The sequence below is a fragment of the Anguilla rostrata genome, chromosome 4, assembly GCF_018555375.3.
Source record: "Anguilla rostrata isolate EN2019 chromosome 4, ASM1855537v3, whole genome shotgun sequence".
NCBI classification, from domain to species: domain Eukaryota; kingdom Metazoa; phylum Chordata; class Actinopteri; order Anguilliformes; family Anguillidae; genus Anguilla; species Anguilla rostrata.
The window spans coordinates 37,644,679-37,662,798 of NC_057936.1; the positions used below are offsets into that span (position 1 = coordinate 37,644,679).

Here is an 18,120-nt window from a genome sequence, read left to right on the forward strand (position 1 = left end):
AGGTGTGTCATCCGGAAGTGCTCATTCTGCTGGCCCTTATAGCTGTTGGAACGGGCACAAACCTGAGGTGGACATTGGGGAGATGTGTGAGAGTTGATAATAGCCCTGATGGTATTGATGTCTTCTCAGAGGTATATGATAACACCAGCTACCTCATGGGAAGGGAGGCTGAATTCCCAGCACTTAGCATTGATTATTTATGAAGAGTAGAAATCTGCTTCCCAGACAAGATAGGACTTCTGTTTTATGCAACCTGGCATATGCTTAGACATGCCTGGGCTCTGATCCCCCCACAAATGATGCTCCAAAGTGCTGTCTAAGAAAACAGGGCCCGACTAATGAGTTTGGAGGAACCTGAGATGAGGGAGGTCTACTTTCCGAATGAGAATCTGAGATTCCAAAGGGAAAATCTATGGGTTCAGGTAGCAAAGAAACTACATCCCTCTGTTTGTAGTGTAATAGCGGACTAGGATTTTGTACAGCCAAGTATAAAGAATGAAAAGTAAAGATGATCTAAGATGTGATAACTGTTTGGCCAATTAGGGGACATATTAGGGCTTGATTTGGTTATTTCAAAAGTCCTGATCCTTGATGGAATTCTAGTACTATTCCACAGATTATTAACCAAAATACATTACCCTGAATATAAGTACATTCATTTGTCCATCTCTAATGGTGAGTACTAGTCAGAGGTGACTTGAATGGAGACCCTACCCTCAACTTTTATTTGTCAGGGTGCATACTCCACAAACAAGCCCACTGAATCAACCTACAACATCACAGTAACCATGGTCACTACTTGAATAAATGGTGCAGTTTGTTTACAAGTAAAGCTTCTGATTTATCTTGCAGAACTGTGTAGAGATTACTTGGTTGCAGGAGGCAAAACCATATGAGATCAACAGTACCACCCTGCTCTTTGTTCTCCCTGGAAGGCCTGACCTGCTCCCAGTGTATGTGTGGTTGTAACTCCCGTGATTATTATTGACTGCCATGAGGCTCTTGTTACAGAGCTGCACAACACCATGTTGAAATTATACATCCTGTTTATTGAGGGTATATGACATTGGAGAGAATGTGGAATGTGGACAAGGCTGGTTCTGAAATTTACATAAAATAATTTTCGAGTTTTATGTAAACAAACAAAATGTTTGACATCAGTCAATATATTATACAGATATCTGGTATTACTATGTAAACAGCAAATTAACTGGGACAGCAGTCATGACTTGCCCACCAGAAAGCAACGTACACTAAAACTATTGTAGCTGTTAACTGTGATTAGTTCCAGGAGGACCAATGTTACACATGTACCTCCATCCAGCACTTATATTGCACTTGTATCATTATTGTGATGTTGTAGCTCATTGTCATGTCTCCTAGTTTGACTTAACATTAATTTCTGACCTAGTCTATGCTTAATGTGAACTGTAGTTACTGTGTTCATGGCTATGAATAATTGCTACATAATGAGTATTGAACCTTATTGGACCTGTGTTGGGTAGTTGTACCAAAGACCTTTGGTATGCACTTATTGTATGTTGCTTTGGATAAAATAAATGTAATGTAATGTAATGTAGTTTAGCATTATGCTGTGACCAACCACCATCTTGGCACTGCACACTAAAATGCAGTGTGCACACTAATATGCACTAAATCAGAACAATGTTTTGGATTACATGGATTTCCTCATTAACACCAAGCAATGGTGGTAATATTTAAATATGCCAAACATGGTAACAGTGCATTGTATAGTACACTAGTATCAGATAGATAACATAACTACATAATACAAAACAGTAAACAGTATACAAAGGTTGTATAACAGCAGTAATATCAGTATGCATAAGCCTTTCAGTGGCCAGGTCAGTGCCCAGTTGTTGCTGCAGCTTTTACAGTACAGTTCTTGTAATCTCTAAACTGACTTGCTTGTGATGTTTGACCCTCAAACAACAGCCATCCTCAAATTTGACTAGCAAACTTTAACTAGTGTGCAGTTGTTCAAGTGTCATCTGACTGCTGTATTGTCTGGGATAGCCCTCTGTAGGTTTTGCTATTAATTACACCTTCACAGTCCAGGTGAGGGATCAAGTTGTTGATGTTCCCAAGGAGCCACTGAGCTCAATGTAGTTGAGGGTCAATTAACATCCCCACAGTGTGGAGTGATCTGATGATTTCTGGCACCTTTAACTGGCTTACAGTCCAGGAAGGTGAATTAATGTGAAAAGGGCCCTGAACTGGTCTGCTAGAATATGCCTGCAATGCCTATGTTTTCAGCGTATAGGCGGCTTTGGGTTGGAAAGCAACCCATGAGATACATAAAATGTTTCTGGGTCAGGGTCCACATTGTTCAAAGATGCAATACATAGCATTTCGGAGCGTTAGCTGTACAGCAAGAGTGTTGAGACACATGATGATCCCTAGCAAATCTTCTTATGGGGTCAAATCTTAACTGTGAAATGCCTAAAGCAGTCAACACCTATGGACTGCAATGGAGGGCTTAATGGTCATAGCTGAGCATTTTGTAGGTTTGCCACATTGGGCGCTGTGGGCTATGCTCTGCCTGACAACCGGAGCAATTGTGCTAATATTGTTTAACAGCTTGCCTGCCATGCAGGATCCAATAATGCCTCCATATATCTGCAAATACTCATTTGTTCTGGATGAAACAGGTATGTATTGAAGTCCTGGAGCAGCTTTGTGGGTAGCTTCCACCTGTGCCTCCCATGAGGTGTATCGAGCAGTATCAGGAAGCTTTGGTCTTTAGTCACAGCAATGAGACCCCCGTAAGGTGATTCCTTTCAGCTGTGCTAATGGCTGAGGTTTGGAAGCTCATTTTCCCTGGTGCTCCTGCGATCAGACAGTTTTGCAGGTAGGCCTGGGTCATACCAGTTACTTTTCTTTTCCCATAGCTGGTGAACAAGGAGCTGGGAGGTGAATGCAGTGATGAATCCTAAGCTGGTTAACACTTTGTGCACCGCTCTCACTGTCAACACCATGTCCTGTACAGGTCTGCATTTGTAGTTCAGTATTGTTCAGTGCCACTAGAGACCCAGGGCATGTTGTAGCAGGTCTGTCCAATTTCATGTGAGCCACTGAGCCATGTTGCCTGACTTAGCCGTTGGTGGCAGTCAGCAAACAAACCAGAAGGGCTAGATGAGAACTGGAATCAAATAGAATGTGTCAGTGGTCAAACACAAAATCTAATCAACAAACGAACCATAAGGGCTAGATGAGAATCAGAACGAAATAGAACACATCAGTGGACAAACACTAAATGTAATCAACAAACAAACCAGAAGGGCTAAACAAAAGAAACACGCAAACATACAAATTCAAATGAATTATCACAATCCACAAGTGTGGAGCATGAATTTCGAAGATCTAGCCTCCACTGGTGAATGGCGAACAGCAGTGTTTTCAAACTGAATAACAGAGACGGAAACGGCCAATTTGGTGAAGACCAGAAAAACGGGACAGACACACAGTAGTGACAAATGTAAAAACAGAACTTATGACAGAGGATGTAACACAAGGTAGCCGTGGAGTTTCTCATCATCTGGAGGCGAGCCAGCTCGCCACCTGACACCAGTCACACCACATCAGCTGCTTTCGCAGCCACAAGCTAATGTATTAGTTTTCATCTAATTTTACTCAGAACATGTCTCTGCTTTCATTATCTGTATGTCTTAATATCAAATTCAGATTAAAAATAAAGTTTTAAGTTAGAGGACATGGTAGCAGCAGAGTTTCATTAGGTTACCGAGACCCAGCCCAATGTCGCCAGTCACACGTACCGATTTCAGTCTCACTACTAAACTTTGAAGCTGTTTTGGTGGTTTGGTGGCACTCAAAAGGTCATGGGACATAACTTGCTTAATATCTAGATTAGATCATCTATCATTTTTATTAAATCATTTTGGTATCATTAGAACATTTGCATTCTCCTCAGGTATAAAGCTCAAAATAAGTTGTGGGGTCATTTTGAAGAGCAGGTCACATTGGCATTTGGCATAAGAAACCTCACCATTCCTGTATTGAATTGAAGTGAGCAAACATGGCCAGGTAACTTTTAAAAGAAGAGCATGATGCCATGGAAGCCAGTGTCTGTCTTGTATCCTCTGCCTCGTCCTCTTCTTCCTTGTCCTAACCTACCAGATCTAGGCAGAAAGGGGAGACAAAAAAGACATAATCCCTCAGAGGGCACGGATGAGTTCATCAACCTCTCTGGCCCTTGGTTTCATTCAGTAGGGGTTCAAATGTATATATAAAGCTGAGGTCTGAGTGTCTTTGCAGTGTCGTCCCTCACAAGAGCTGGACACGCGCCACTTCACAGCACTTTCTTTTGACTAGTAAAAGATTCATGAGCAGCTCTTTCTTACAGGATGAAGTTTTATCAGTAAGAGCTTCTGCTCTTCAATAACATTTGGGAAAAAGGCATACATATAGAAGTAAAATGAAATATATTAATTCCATCTTTGCCTTTTCTGCTGCTGTGTGCTGTCTGCAGTTTTGACACACTGCTTGTCAAACAGAACGTTCCAGATAAGTCCTGAAGGTGAGTTTGGAGCATGTGGCATTGTGCTTTTTCTATTTCAGCTCAGTTCATCTGTGCTCCTCAAAATGACTTAGGGCTTAGCTGTTCATATTCTGGCAGGGCTAGGCTTTTGCAGCCTCTTTCCTTTCTCAGCTAGCCACACAATCACCTTATTCAAATGAATGGCCGTCTCATTAAGTTCTTTGAAAAAAAGAGTTGGGAAACCGAACAAGTTTCTGATCCCCCGGGAATGGGAAGTGTGCTCGAATGTTTGCTGCAAATTGAATGCTTGCTCCTTCATGCACTCCATGGGGCACATTGTTGTGGCAGTGTTTGCACACAATCTGCCCCCCCCCTCGGTGGTCTCTGACTAGAGACACAGAGTGGAAGTATTTGGATGCTTGCTTTTTTTTAGACTACTGTGGGGAAATATTAACGCCGTTGTTAATCGGATTAACGTTAAACCCTTTTGGGAAATAACTGCACATCTGCAGAATGCTGATAGTTGTATAGCCTCAGCTGTTTTATGATTGGATGAATTTTGCATCCCTGTATTTTGATTAGTCACCATTTGCATTGTCTGCTTTTGTTTAAAACCCCCTCTGTGAATTGGGCTGATGCCTTCCGTCATATGCTGGAACCATAGGTCTGTCTGTGCTGTGGCATATTTAGTTGCTTATATTTTTAAATACTGTCTATTTCATTTCTCTCTCACTACAAAGTCACTCCAATTTCACTAATGAAATTGGAGTGATTTTGTACTGAGAGAGAACAGGAAAGGGTCCAGCACTAAACCTTATAGAACATATGTGGAAGGCCTGGTAGTGTGGGGCCACTAACTCTAGCCAAAGTTATGTCTGCATTACACAACCTTTGTTTCATTGTCAATTCATCCCAATCAAGTCTTCTTTTCTCAATAAGCTCATATATCCATGCCCTGGGCCATGATTCCACTGTCAAATGCCAAACAGGGTGCCTGATTCTGTGCGATGGCTGCTTTATTAATTCAGAAAGGCTGAGGAAATAGACTGTGCAAACCATTAAACTAGGAAAAGGCTCACCGTTTCTTTTCAGAAACTGAAAAACAAGTCTTGTTTATTGGTATTTTTCTTTCCCAGAGGAACACTGACATCAAATTACTTTTACTGATATTACAGTGTTGGTTTGGGCAATTGTTTATTCTGTAGGTATTACTGGTATCTTTGAACTTAATTACGGAGAAGCTATCTATAGTTCATAATTTTAATGATTCATTTGCACAGAGTTTCATAATTAATCCAATATTTGTCTATCCCAAGAAGTGTACATATGGCTTTATTTGATCAAAGAAAATGAGAATTTCCCTGTTTTCTCATAGCCAGTTTGAGGCAAATGTGTGACAGATGTTTTGATAGCTTGCCGGAGGCTGGGCTGCTGTCTTGTCTCTTTTTCAATTATAGAGCTTTGCTGGCACCTTTCACAGCCTTTCACACTATATCATTGAGGAATATGATGGAATTGAATGAACGGCTGCAGCTTTCTTGGGTAGAGACTGCATGGTTTGATTCAAAACAAGTCTTCCTTTAAGAGGTTATTTCTGGGGCACTGCAAAAAGAGAGAATCTTTTTGACCTTGAAACTCAAGCTAGTTTGGCCATTACAGCTTAAGAGATACTGAGGTATTTGTGATCATACGGATAATGGGTGAGGGAGGGGATATTGTTGGTGGATAAATAAATTATTTTCCCATGTTCCTAAACTGAATTATACCCAGGTATTCCCCTAGATTTAATCATGTGCACATTAGAATAATCTGTTTAAGAGTGTATGCAGTTTAAACAAACCAACCAATTCAGATTCAATCAAATGAATCTTAAACTTCTTTAAAACTGAAAAAAAATAAAAAAATTCTACAACCAAGAAAAGGTCTGACCTTAGATTTGAGGTGCCAGGAATGGAGGTGGGAGCTTTTCTGAAACATCAGGTTATTAATTTAAAAGCCTCAATAAAATATCCCTTTAGTCTCCTTTTACTAAACTTGAACAGATTAAGCATCTTTAGTCTTTCCTAATTGCTTTTATCTTTCCTACAAGGAATCAATTTGGTTGCTCTTTGTTTAACCTTTTCCAGAGGCTCTATATGTTTCTTGTCGTATGGTCCTCAGAACACAATACTCCAAGTGTGGTCTAAGAAATGTATTGTATAAGATAAGTATAACCTCCTTCGATTTATGCTCAAACTGATGAAAAACACATTATCAACATACAAAAATGCAGAGTTACTCACACAAAGCCTACAAAGCACTGTCTATAAGTCATTAATTCATATCTAGGGCTGCCATTAAAAGTATTGATATCAAAATTGCACCAAGTTACATGAAACAATATTGGCTTGTGTCCTTTATTTCATAGTTTTGCAATATATGATTTCATAATCTTTATCAAATTAGGTCATTACTGGTGCAGAAATTGATGCTGTAATATTGGATATGTCTAGCGCCACTGCCAGCTCATGTGCAGGAGCTTGTCTTCACAAAATACAGCTTGGGAAAGTTTGAGTAAGAGCATAATAGCTGAAGATGTATTCCACCCAGGGAAGCTTTTCGATTTTTAATTTGATTTATCCGATGCAAATCAAACATGCAAGTAAAGTGGGACTTCAACAAAGACGGGAGAACAAATATTAGTAAATAAAAAACTACAAAACATGTTAGCCTTGCAGACCAGACAGACCCTAAAATTGCAATGAGCTGCACCAGAATTTCAGTACGCTGCTCAATCTTGACTGACCCAGCATGACTGCTTGAATGCTCCCATTTTAGTGCACGTTGCCTCAGGGATTTGCCTCAACGGCTCAGATGCATCAAAATCCATCATGTAAATACCACTTTGCTAGTGCGATGACTCGCAACACATCACATGCCGGCCAGAAAATAGAGCCCTTAGAGTCTATTTCTCTGTTTCCAGCTTCAGTCCTCACTGTTTTAATATCAATAAAATATGATCAAAAAGAAGTTTAAAAATAATTTAGGAAATAGAGGAATATCCTCACATTTAATCCGTGCACCATTTTATGAATGAAACCTTTAAATAATGGCGTTTCCTAGTTTTTTTTTTCAGATTATTTGGGCACATGGTATATATAACATTGTTTTTGTGTAATAATGAATGAAAAAGGAGACAAATTCTGGAAAGTTTGCAACTTTGGAACTGCTAACAGCATAATTAACCATTAAAATGTTATTGGGCTACAGTATTTCATATAATTAATTAATATAAGGTATTTGTTAGTATTCTGATTATTAAACAATTAGACATTTTAGCATACAAATGGTACAGTACATGTACAGTAGCCTGTCTCTGGTTAAAATAGTTATCCATTACATTATCTGTCCTTCCTAAAGATCACTCCAGTCAGGTGGTACAATTGACTATATTGGAGTGCAGGTTGCTTCATTTTGGCTAAAGTGTTTGTCCTGGCTCAAGCATTATTTTATGCCCTGTGGTACCACATAATAAACCTTTCACCAAATACAAGTTGCTTGCCTCATTTTTATGTAGCATTAAATCAAGGAAAGCCATAAGTCAGTGAGCTTGGACTGGCAATTACAGGACATCCCCAAGACACAGTTTTTCCTGCCAAGTCTTTTAGGAACCAAACAGAAATCCAACTTTGTTGACTCATCTAACTAAAAGATTAAAAAAAAAAAAACATTTGCAGCATCAGAAACTGGAAAAACATGTCATTTTTGGTGTCTGTTCATACCTGTATAATATCATGCATGCCAATCAACAAGCTTGCTGATGTAGAATCTGTCAGAAACAGCGTAGCTTTCTGTAATGAAATTATACTGTTTATAAAACTGATCAAGTTGTAGAAATGAAATCTATAAGCTTAAACTTGGAGTTAGCTTATCAACCAATAGCTCCAAGAAAACAAATTTGCATTGGTACAAACCTCTCATTTACATACTGTGTGAGTAAAGTAGTCTGTACTGAGATGACATGCTAGATTAATCTGGAGGGTTTGACTGAGCTGCAGATTCCCTAAACAGGCCTGTTAATTAATCTGCTTGATCCCACCCATTGTCTTACTGAATACACTCCTCTTGCTAAAAATGTATAAGGTAATATATCAAGTTATTTTATTCAATGAATATGAGTAAGAAACAACAAAGTTTCTGGTGTAGACTTGATTTTCTTTATACTGTATTTGTCATTCTTGATCCTCAACTCATCCAATTTTAAATGTAAGAGGTGCATTCGTGCACAATTAATTCACTAGACCAACGAATTGATCGGAATTTGAGTCTCTTCACTGCTAACAAGTTGACTAATTAGGCCACCTTATTTAGAAAATTTGTGATCACATATGCCAGTTTTCTGTTTTGTGTTTCCTTGTGTGCATGTGTGTGTGTGCTCACATATCATAATGGCTTATTTGATTGAGGGGGCTGGTTTGACTGAGAGCTGTGCTGTGTCTATTTGCACCACTCTCCAGCATCGTAGGAGGGCTGCTGTGTCAGCATTTTGACAGTTGATCTCATGGCACTGGTCCACGTAGGCTCCACCCACATGAATGCTGCCTTCATAAAGAGCGCTGAGTGGATGTTGAAACAAGACTAGGCATTGGAATATGTATCTATGCTCTACTCCCCTTTCTGTAACACAATCAAAATCAAAAGCACATGATTATACAACTGCATTATACACGTTTTTATGTCCTGGAACACTATCAAAGCATTATTGAAATGCCATCAGGACTAGAATCACCTTGTCTTCTGTGTAATTGTTGCAATTTGGAAGCATATAAATGTGAGTGGTTCATTTTATAGGGGTTGGTTCTTGGATCTTTATGTTTTTTCTGCTGATAAAGCAAAAACATTCATGTGCTTCCTATTTAAAATAGTATGTTGGGCTTATTGAGTGTTATGCTAATTATTTGCTGATATCCACATGAAGAGAAGTCTGTTGTGAATTCTGTATGTTGAAATGGGGTCAGAAGGCACAGAAATTAATGAGTCTGTGGTCATTGTGGTTATTTCTGTAGGCAACCCTGAAAATTCCAAACTCTCTGTGCTGTATAGGTATGGGGCATGCCGTCCCGCCAGGGAATAACTTGGATGGCATACCTGCCGTCCAAATAGGGTGTATTAATAGCCAAAACCAAAATGGTAGTATAATTTATGTCCAGCAGGCTCTCAAGTCTCTTGTTATTTAGGTGGCTTTGCGACAAGAAGGCTGTTACAACCGCTATGTCAGAATTCAGAAAGACAAGGACAATATAAATGAATTTACCGCACAGTGGTTTTGAGGTCAACTGAAAGGGAAGCTGTTTCATAGACAGTGTAGGCTTTACTTTTAATACGTGCACAATATTAGAAACCAGGTGAGTTTTGAGCAGGCATGGTAATGTGTGAAAACAGATAGCACACAATGCCAATTCAAACAAATCTCTCTTCCCATTGCCACTGACATATTGTATGAGAGATGATGTTGCAGGTGATCTCTGTGCGTTGATTCATTTTGCAGCTGCAATGGCTGAATGCAGATAGGGAGATGGATGTTAATTGAAGTGAATTGGAAATGACTGCTAATGAATCTTTCAGAGACGGCAGTGGGTCCCTGTCTCGGTTGCCTTTTTATTTTTATTGTTTTTACCTTTCCTTCAGCCAACCTTTTTGTAGGCTATGAATGCATTTGGTCATGTTTACAGCCTCACCTATGGGGCATGACTTGCACGGCAGTAAAGAAACCAAATGAAGATTCCTCAAAAAACTAAACAAAAGAAAATGACTTTTGAAAAAAAAAAAAAAAAACTACTCTGCAAATAATTTAATGTAATTTGCATTTTCTGTTTTTTTTCAAAGCTGAAAGACAAGGCACAGGTATTGCCTTACATTTTTAAATATCATCTGTCATGGGTGGAGGATAGAATAATCATTTTAAACTGAATTGAATGCACAAGTATGAATATCTCCTGTAATACAGTGTGTAACAAGAACAGAATCAGAGAGCCAGTTTTGTCATAGTTTCAGGTGTGACATAAAGTCTTGTGATAAAAGAAAGACAAAGGAGAAAAGTCCAATAGCTTTTGTAGTCATCACTATGGGGTGCAAAAACGAAGAGACATCAGAATATATGCTGATCTTGTACCATAATTTCAAAGACAAAGCCTGAACAAATAAACACCACAACGGTTGTGATTCCACAATCCAGGTCAAAATGGGTCTCTTCCAAATAAATAAAAAGCCCACTGAAAACAAATTGGAAGAGCTGTGCTTTAACACAAATAAACCTCACCTGTGTGTGCCATAACTTTAGGTGAGACTGCCTCTGTCCGTGGTCCTGAATGTCTCCCTGGCTTTGGAAGAATGCAGGAGGCACTGACAGCTGTCGAAGAGGAGGAGGAGCGGCCTCTTTGTTCCTCACTTACTCTGATATTTTTTTTTCTTTTTCAGGTTGTCATATTGTACTTTCAGCCCAGTGTGTTCCGCTGCATCCTGCTGAGATGGGTTCGACTCCTGGGATTTGCCACTGTTTACGGGACCGTGACTCTCAAGCTGTACAGGTACATTTCCTTTAATCTTCTCCCAGGTCTGCTGGGAGCAGGCTAATGGGCTATATGTCAATAAAGCACAGTCCCAGATCGGGGATCGGGTTGTCACAGAGGGTGGAATGGTAACAATGCAAAAGCATTACTCCTGTTGAATTATTGAAGGAATTCTGTATTGTGAACAACACCGCAGGCACTCTATCCATCCTTAATCATACTGAAAGGCAATAGACAAGAGAAACACGGAAAGAATATTGTTTTATGTTTTGTTTTTGCTATACTATCATATGCTAATGGATCACAACCCACGCATAGGACTTTGGAGACAGCAATTTTGGGTATAGGAAATTGTTATGGGTCTGTCACCTTGTGTACGGCAGCTGCGTTGTAATGATTTCTCATGCATAGTCACTCTCCCTTCCATTAGACCACAGAAAGTGATTATGAATTTGAGTATCCTCCTGGGGTGGTGGAGAATGTGAGTTTGTAGCTGTTAATCTACTGCACAGATGTGAATCCCTCCCTATGGGAAAACCCGGCATCCCTTAAAATACAGCAGACAATGTGGATAACCACTGCTTTCAGATCATTGTAACTGGCCAATGGAGTGTCCGGTTGATATGCAACCCTGGACAAGCTCTGTTACAGCTGAAGTGGCTTCCACTAGTTCTCTACTTCCAGTTTATTATGACCAGGCCTTCCATCATTGAGGCAGAAAATGAGGAAGTGAGAATGTGTACTTGCTTCGGATTGGTTGAGGTTCTCCTTGTGATGTGCCCTATTTTCAGTTGTAGATAAACATGTATTTTGAAGGAAAAGGAAGCTCACCTAGAGAGATGCAAATAGTATTTGTGAGTGCGTTTCCTGGGACATAGAGGCTGGCAAAAGCTCTTAACATTTCTTTTCATAAATAATGAATGCATGAAAAAGAATATTGTTTGCAGTGGCTATAAAAGGTTTTAGCTGTTTGGGCAAAAATCTTTTAACCTGGTTTCATGACTTTGATCAGCCAGTTTCTATTTATTTTCTTGTTTGTGGACAATTTGGTGATTTAAGATTCAAAGCTAAGATTCCAAGCATGAAATTACAAAGTGCTATAAATTAAAGTGCTGTGGAATTTTTTTTTTTAATTCTCTTGTTATGGATGTTTATGTACTCAGGGTCCAAACCATTGGTTATTCCCTTTTCCTCCATTGCCTGTACACTTTGTCCTGGAATTGATCACTACTTTTTCATTTTTTAATTTGAAAAGGAAATCCAAGCATTCATTTTTGTCTTCAAAATGATTTGAAGCAAGAGGGGGCCCAGTGATTGATAACAGATTGGACCCAATCAATTAATTCAAATAAATCCAATTTGACTTGCTATAGCATTCTTAAGTAAGACTTACAAAGCACTTCAGAGTACATAACTGAGGCAGGGCACAAGTTGTAATAACAGATCAACTTTGCTTCAGCGGGATTGAAAACAAGAAAAGAGAGAAAGAGAGGAGTGTGTGTGTATGTGTGTGTGTGTGCTGGGAGGGTCATGCAAATGATTTGCAGCTCGAAATTGCTCTCGGTGGATGTATAATGCAGGTCAGAGAGGCGGTCTGCCTTGCTGAGCGAGGAGCTGCAGTACCGGATGGGCAGCTTTATCAGGTCGCCGGGATGCCTGCCCCGGGATGGGGTGGGCAGCGCCAGAAGGCCTGAGTCAGCAGTGCCCAGCAGCTGAAAACACAGCAATGAGCCTGTGGCACCTGGGCTTCCCACGGGCTAGCATTCCGGAAGCGGAGGGCTGTAAAATATTAAGTGGAACCAGGGTTGCCATGAAACCCACAGAACTGGGCAACCAGTGTGCCTGACTGAGTATCAGGATCAATGCCGTTTACAAACAGTGGCACTCATTTCTGTCAGTCAGCCAGTACATACAGTATATGAATATCGACATCGTTATGTAACATGATTTTCTTGACTCCTCTAACTGTGCTGCTGAAACATGTTTGGTTCTCTATTGCAAATGTAGTTTTATGCCTCCAAGACATGAACTTAAGACATTTATAAATGTAGCAACTACATTGTTCGGTGGCTGTTTTTTCCTCAATGCTAAAGTATCCTTTAAAAGATTCACAACCTTGTTAGGCCAGACAAAGCGGCTTACGGTTAAAGGGAAAATAAACAATTAGAGTCACTTAGGCAGAACTAGGAATAATGAATTGCTTTTTATTGAAGTGGCCAAGACAAGCCAAGGCGGAAAACAGAAGAGGCGGGTACAGTAACGTCAGTCCAGAGAGGCTGTCAGAGAGTGATGGAGATGGGTCACAGCACCAGCACAGACATGAGCTAGGAGATAATGAGGCCGCAACCCTTTAATTTAAGCACACGGCCGGCTAAAAATGTAGCAGAGGGCTCATGTCACATAGAAATGTCAAGGAGGGCTAATGAAATCCTTAATTAAGGAGGGGAAGATGAATTCACAAAAGGCTAATCTGGACTGAAGCCGGAGGCCTCCCAGGTTAAAGTTAACACTGGCAAAAAAAAAAGAAAAAAAAAAAAGATCAATTTTTGATAAGGCCCTCATTAAGGAATCCAGGGGACGCTTTATCAGCGTAACGCCTGCGTGTGGCAGCCGTAATTTTACATGAAAGGAAGATTCAGAGTGACTTTATAATGAGGGGGGTTGGGGGATTATCCTGTTGTGGGATTGCTGTTTAAAGGACCTCATGTCTCTGGAGGCCCAGCTGCTCCTCCATTTAGAAGCGATTAAATAAACAGAGCGAGCACAGCCAGCCGCAGCCAGCGCTGCAGGTGCCCCTCCCCTGTGCCTGACGACGCGGCTGTCACTGCTGCGCATGCTCACTGACTCCGCATTGCACGGTCATATTACAAAAATGCAATGACCTCACGTGATTAATCTATGGTCCCAGTGCGTGACTGTTTTGATGGAAGTTATCCTAGACATGAAACAGTTTTCACTTGGCCATGTTTTTCCCTTTTTTAGGTCCGCATAAACCATTGCTAAGTGCAGTGTGGTGATGATGATGCTGATGAAGAAAATTGTTTAAATAAAACTGAATTAGAAAATAGTTGACCCCTAGGGTGATGAATTATGAATTATGGCAGTTATAATAATGGAGGTTATAGGACCTGCTTTCTTAGCCACAGATATGATTTTTGGAATGTTGCAAGGTTCTGACAGCTAGGTTATCTTTTGGAATCACTTTTTTTTTTTACTTTATTTGAAAATATTGCCAAGGCTAAACAGCTCTGATTTCTTTTTGAATGTTGTAGTTCTTGCAGTAATGTTCTTTGATGAAATTCTAACAACCGTGTTCTTTGATGAAATGTTGCATAAATCTAAACGGCAATGTTTTCCTTTTATTTCAGGGTTCTGAAGGTGTTCCTGTCTCGCACAGCCCAGAGAATTCCCTACATGACCAGCTGGCGCGTTATGCGTCTGTTGGGCATCATTCTCCTCATCGTCTGTTGGTTTCTTGTGGCCTGGACATCGGCTGTCTGTCAGAACCTGGACCGAAACCTTTCTCTCATCGATGTGGGCTCCACTCCCGATGGACTGCAGTTTAGCATGTGTCTGCTGGACCGCTGGGACTACATGATGGCAGTTGGTGCGTATCACATTGCTTAATTTGTTTCTTAAAAAAAAAAAAATAATAATAATAATCCAGACTTCTTTTTTTTCTCCCAGCAAGACCTTAATATACAGTAGATGCAAGTTTTACAGTTACAGGCATTTTGTGTGCCTTCAAGGATTTATTTTTTAGAAATCTATAAGTATTTGATCTATTTAAAAGTATATTTAAAAAGTATATAACCTGTGTTGTAATCCAGTATGCGTCCACCATGCAAGTATTTGAACAATCTGCTTCTCTGGTCATTGTACACCATGTATTCCGCACACCGTGTTCTGCAGCTTGAGGGCAGAGGATGCAAATCACAGTGTGTTGTTTTGGCTCTGTACTCCAGCACACTGGATTTGAAATGAAACACAGAATATGAAGTTGCAGTGCAGGCTGTCAGCATTCATTTCAGAGTATTTACATCAAAAGTTTGTGTTCCGTGTAGGAATGACATGGTCTCACAAATTTTTGGGGACTGTATGTCATTTACAAATATTGTATGAGTTATGTGGAGTTACTTGGAGTGTATTTTCTTGCTTCATACCACAAACCTTTGAATGTTCCTATATCAGTCATTCCAAAGCCCGCAGGTTGTCATAAACTGTAAATATATTAAATATTCTGCATCACACAGAAAAACTGACTGGACCAATAAAAAACATTCACTAAAACTGAAATAATGCCAAAAAACCCCAGAAAGTGACCTATCGCTGTCAATGTTCTGCTTGGCTGAATGTTCGGGAATTTTAACACCATTTTTAACAACCACCGTTTTAAAGCGAAGTCGAGCCAGACATGTTTCTTGGGTTTTAAATTTTTTGTATAATTGTTAGAATTATTGCGGAACACATGTTCTTCCAGGCAACACCAATGAGTCATTCTCTGAAAATTAAATTGGGTTACTGGAAAATAAGTGAATAAATAAAAATAGCAGCAAAACCGTAGGCCCCACAAATAGTGCTTAAACTGCACTGAGAACGAACTTGCAGGGTTGGTTTGGAGCTGGAAGGGATGAAAGCAGAATGTTGTTTGTGTTTTCCATCCCTGTCCTCACACTGATGGTGCAGCTCATCTAGCTACTGTATGACTAGACACGGCCATTTAATGGAACATACACAGTCTGATGTAAAAGAAAAAGGGGGGGGTGGGGGGTGGTGGAGCTACAAAGTACTTGTGCAGCTCATCAACTTTTTTCTTATTTATATACTCTTTGAGCAGAAAAAAAACAGAAAAGTTGATTCATCGCTGATTACATATCACCCCCCAACCCAGTCAATAAAAATAATTAATTAAATTTTTAGCATCCAAATACACTACAGAAGACAGGATTTGCTATTGCCATGGTGATGAAACATAATTTAAAGCATGACATATTAAAACTATGTAGGAAACGGTTAGGTTGGACAACAAACTGTTATTGAGGACCCACTGGTGGGCTGTGTTGGGTCTTGAGATATAATGACTAAAATAACTACGTAATAGGCTTTTCATGGACATTCGCAACAGTCAAAGTGAATACTTCTTGTTACAGCCACTTCCACAGCACTAATTGCAGTACTTATGGAATTCTGTTGACATATGTTAGGCTACTGTGACAGGACTGGCCAGATGTTAGAAGGCCAAAAGACAAAGATGTGACCAACCACAGACTGGTGCTACCGGGCGCAGTTTTTTTCCCAGAGAAGGTGCACGACATTTACAGTGGAGACCCAGAAATAAAATAAAAAATACTCAAGCAAAAATAACATACAAAAATAACAGCACAAATATTGCTGGTTGTCTGGCTTTACAATTATAGCCAGTATAATTATAAAGTACAGAAGCTGGTCTTGCCACCTGCTCCACCATCCCCCAATGCCAGTCAGAGCCCCCTTGTTATGCTCTCCAGTTGCTGGAAGAAACCATATCCTAGTTAACTTCAATTAAATTTACACTTGCTTAAAAGTGTTAGATAACATGCCCATGCCAATTAGTTGGTGATAGCAAAATAGTACATCTTACATACATTGACAACCAAAACTGGGATGGCAGGTATGCCAGGCTCGAGGTTATGGCTACACAGCACCAAGAGTTTGGCACTTCTACAGAAATAACCACAATGACCACAGACTCTCAGCCCTTAAGAACATTAACTTTTGTGCCTTCTGACCTCATGTAAACACACAAAATGCAGATACAACTTCACACGTCCACATAATCAAGACCCAAACTTTATTTTGTGTTTTTATCCTTTTTTTTCCTGCTGATTTTGTCATTGCAAATGCACCAGTTCCACAATCAATAATTCTCCCCATTGGACATTTAGCTACACCTTCTGCTGATCACAACATCTGCTCCAAGTAGTCAAAAAAAAAATTAGCCAATTGCAGGATACTCGGAAACAAGGCAAAATGGACATATAATACAGCCGCACTTCAGACAGTTTTTCTTTTGGCATTTTGACCGAGTTTAACATTAGCTAGCTTGCTAACAGTACCTGCTGTCATTGACTTAGTCGACAGAGCGAGTGTAACGTTAGTGAAGATGACAGTGAAATGAAGAAATAAAATGCCATAATACTACCAGGTTTTGGTATCCAACCCTATTCATGACTCAGACAGCTGCATGACCACAAGGTAGGCCCTAAAACCTTGGACTACTATTGCAGGCTTCACCCAGCCAGGGGCTTGTTCTGCTGGGATGCAGCTGAGTACTATTGAAGTCTGTTTGCAACAACGTTACGCGCAGCAGTCAAAATGATCAAGCATACAAAAAAGATAAATGGAGAATGTCTGGTCATCTGTCTGTGAGCTGAAGCTGAAGTGTAATTGGGTTATGCAGCAAGCCAATGATCCTAAACACAAAAGCATGTCCATATCTGAATGGCTGAATATAAACTAAATTAAGGCTTTGGAGTGGTCTAGTCAAAGCCTCACTTGAACCCAATAGAGATGCTGTGACAGGACCTGAAATGAGCAGTTTATACTTGAAAATCTACCAGTTTATCAGACTTAAAGCAGTTCTGCAAAGAAGAGTGGGCTAAAATTATTTTACCGTGATGTGAAAGACTGATAGCAAACTGTATAAAGAATTACTTACTACTCAACTATGCACTTTTGTATGTTGCTTTGGAGTCTGCTAAATAAATGTAATATTATGTAATGTACCGATCCACCTCGTTCTACTACGAAAGTTTGTTATGGGCTATTGTAATATTGCAGTGCCCATGAGCTTCAGGGATAAAACCCCATCTTGCAAGTCTCTTCAATTTTGGCAAAAGAAAAATGCGTATTTATTTCTCGGCATCCAGAAAAGGTAACGCTTAGGCCAGTGGTCTCCAACCCTGGTCCTGAAGAGCTACAGGGTCTGCTGGTTTTTGTTTTCACCTTAAAATCAGCGCCCAATTGAGACCCAAGACACCAGGTGAGTTGAGTTAACTGTGTAATCAACTGCTC

The 18,120-nt window shown here is 40.0% G+C and overlaps 1 protein-coding gene across 2 annotated transcripts in view; it reads left to right on the forward strand.

Annotated features, from left to right (window-relative positions):
* The window catches only part of gpr158a (G protein-coupled receptor 158a), a 106,882-nt gene that overhangs the window by 73,844 nt on the left and 14,918 nt on the right, over positions 1–18,120 (forward strand). For both annotated transcript variants that reach the window (XM_064332481.1, XM_064332482.1), the window contains exons 6-7: positions 10,976–11,085; positions 14,436–14,674. In XM_064332481.1, the coding sequence (XP_064188551.1) occupies positions 10,976–11,085; positions 14,436–14,674 (349 nt within the window). The remainder of the gene's footprint in view (positions 1–10,975; positions 11,086–14,435; positions 14,675–18,120) is intronic.